General features: G+C 28.7%; 1 protein-coding gene across 1 annotated transcript in view; it reads right to left on the minus strand.

Annotated features, from left to right (window-relative positions):
- Positions 1-533, minus strand: part of HELRODRAFT_193188 (hypothetical protein) — a gene marked incomplete at its 5' end in the record, with an annotated part of 6,017 nt that extends 5,484 nt beyond the window's left edge. Inside the window, 2 exons of the mRNA XM_009025950.1 lie at positions 1-177; positions 399-533. The exon at positions 1-177 is cut by the window's left edge and continues 7 nt beyond it. Coding sequence (XP_009024198.1) covers positions 1-177; positions 399-533 — 312 coding nt within the window. The remainder of the gene's footprint in view (positions 178-398) is intronic.
- Positions 534-2,411: the final 1,878 nt, after the last annotated feature.

Here is a 2,411-nt window from a genome sequence, read left to right on the forward strand (position 1 = left end):
ATAGGAAAACAGGTCATCCATGGTGCTTGCAGACGCCGACAGAAGTTGGCTCCTCAAATAAGCAGACATGTTGGCAATGGCCAAATTTTGAGGGGCAAAAAAAAGTAAATTCTTGTTTCCGAGATTGCCCATGTAGGCCATGACATCAGTGCCCCTTAAGAATTTGTCCCCGGCTATCTGAGATTTGATTGGTTGAGGTTTAGTTGAGTATGAGTGTGCGAGTGAGCACATTGTTTATGTGAAAGGATAAGGTACGAGAAAGAAGAAGAAAGCAAATTAGTTCAGATTGTTAGGGCCTATGCTTATTGTTATTATATACTATAGAAATGATTTAGAGATTAGTAATCTTAGTGGCAATGGGGTAGACTGGAAGAAATGATAGTTTGATTTTAACTAACAGTGGTGAGGTCTTCCCTGGTCTCTATAATTTCCCTCACATTGTTTGCTCCAAGGATGAACTCTACCTTTAAATTTAATTTTAAAACGAGGAAGAAAAACGTCCATACGATCGTTGTAAAGAATGACGATTGCATTGTACACGTTTGGCTCGTTAAACTTAAAAATTTTAATTAAAAAAATTATTCAAATTAGATTCTTCATAAATTTGAGTGTGCCTGACAATCTGCGAGCAAGATTCTTTTTTTGTATAAAATTTAAATTTCATTTATTCACGGTGTAAACACTAACACCTGGATTGTGTAAATTTGTGAAAAGTGCATTCTAGTTAGAAAGTAGAACAGCTGGGCAGGTGAAAAAAGTTTTTTTTTAAATTTCCACATGATTTATACTCAAATTCCAAGTTTAAATCTTAAACGTGATAATAAAGACTTCTCAAATGGAAATTTTAAAATGTATTTATGTTTACACACGATTTGACTGGATAGAACAGTTTAGAGTATAACTCCTTGCACTTTTATTATCTAATCTTAATTAAAATTCTCCCCAATCTCTAGCTCTCCATGATTTATATCTTATATCTCTATGATTTATACCTTCTTTCATGCTGAATTATCACTGTCGAAGAACATTTTCAATAAATGTTTCTTAACTTTTTTGGCGACTGGTATGCCTGGTTCTTTAGAAACTTGTTTAGATCAAACTAGTGAATAGCGCAATTTTAGCGCTACTAAACAAATAAGAGACTTTAACTTCGTTTGCAATTGAACCAGATAAAATCACATAACCCCAAATAATCAGACAATCATTTATTACGGAGAATTGTTATCATATAAATTAACCATAAATATGAAAAAAAAATATGACTGTTTTATTTGTATTGCATCATTTTTTCAACTTTAAAAACAGAAAGCACGACATCATCATATAATAACCATAATTAATTATAAATTATAATTAATATTATTAATATGCATTTATTATTTCAACATAATAAAAAAAAAGATAGCAACATCATCATAGTCGTCGTCTACCTTTCATCATCACCGTCACCACCATGTGGAGTTGTAATATGTAATAAGTAATGATAATTGTAATATGTAATTAATATGTAATGATGATAATTAATATTACTATCAGTTATAATATGTAATAAGTAATAATTGTAATATGTAATGATGATAATTGATATTACTATCAGTTATAACATGCAATGTAATGATAATTGTAATATGTAATGATGAATTTTCATCATTAACCTCATCGCCAGCATCATCGTCATATCACCAAAGATAGTAGATAGAACACGAGGGGAAATAAAATTATGACAACGAAATTATGACAGATACAATTAAAAAAATGACTGTGCCGAGTGTACGAATGATTAGAATGATATCATATCATCATTGCTATCCTATCATGCTCCGAGCGTGATAATGCATCAAATGATATACATATATATATACGCGAATAGATATTAACTCAATAGAATATTTAACTACATACTTCGACTGAATTAGCGATAGATGAATAAAAAAAATATTAACAATTATAAATAATAATAGTAAATAAAAATAATTAAATAATATAAAGAATAATAATAACGAGAAGAACAATACTTACTACTACTTCCGCTACTTCTACTGCTACTACTATCACTACTACTAATACTAAGTATTACTGCTGCTACTACCCAAAACTACAACCACCACAACTACTACTACTACTACTACTTCTATTACTGCTACTACTACTACTACCGCTTCTACTACTACAACTAATAATAATAATAGTAATATATTACTAATAAATTATTAAAAAGCAATAATAAAAATTACTATGACGATAATATTTAACGATTAACTCAGCTCCAGTAAAAATACTGTTATAAAATTGCATTAAAAATAGCTGCTGCAATAATAATAATGATAATAATAATATTAAAAAAAAATAAAAAGATAATTAATGATAATAATAAAATGATAATTAATAATAATAATAATAATAATAAAAGA

This window comes from Helobdella robusta, assembly GCF_000326865.2.
Source record: "Helobdella robusta unplaced genomic scaffold HELROscaffold_44, whole genome shotgun sequence".
Lineage (NCBI taxonomy): Eukaryota > Metazoa > Annelida > Clitellata > Rhynchobdellida > Glossiphoniidae > Helobdella > Helobdella robusta.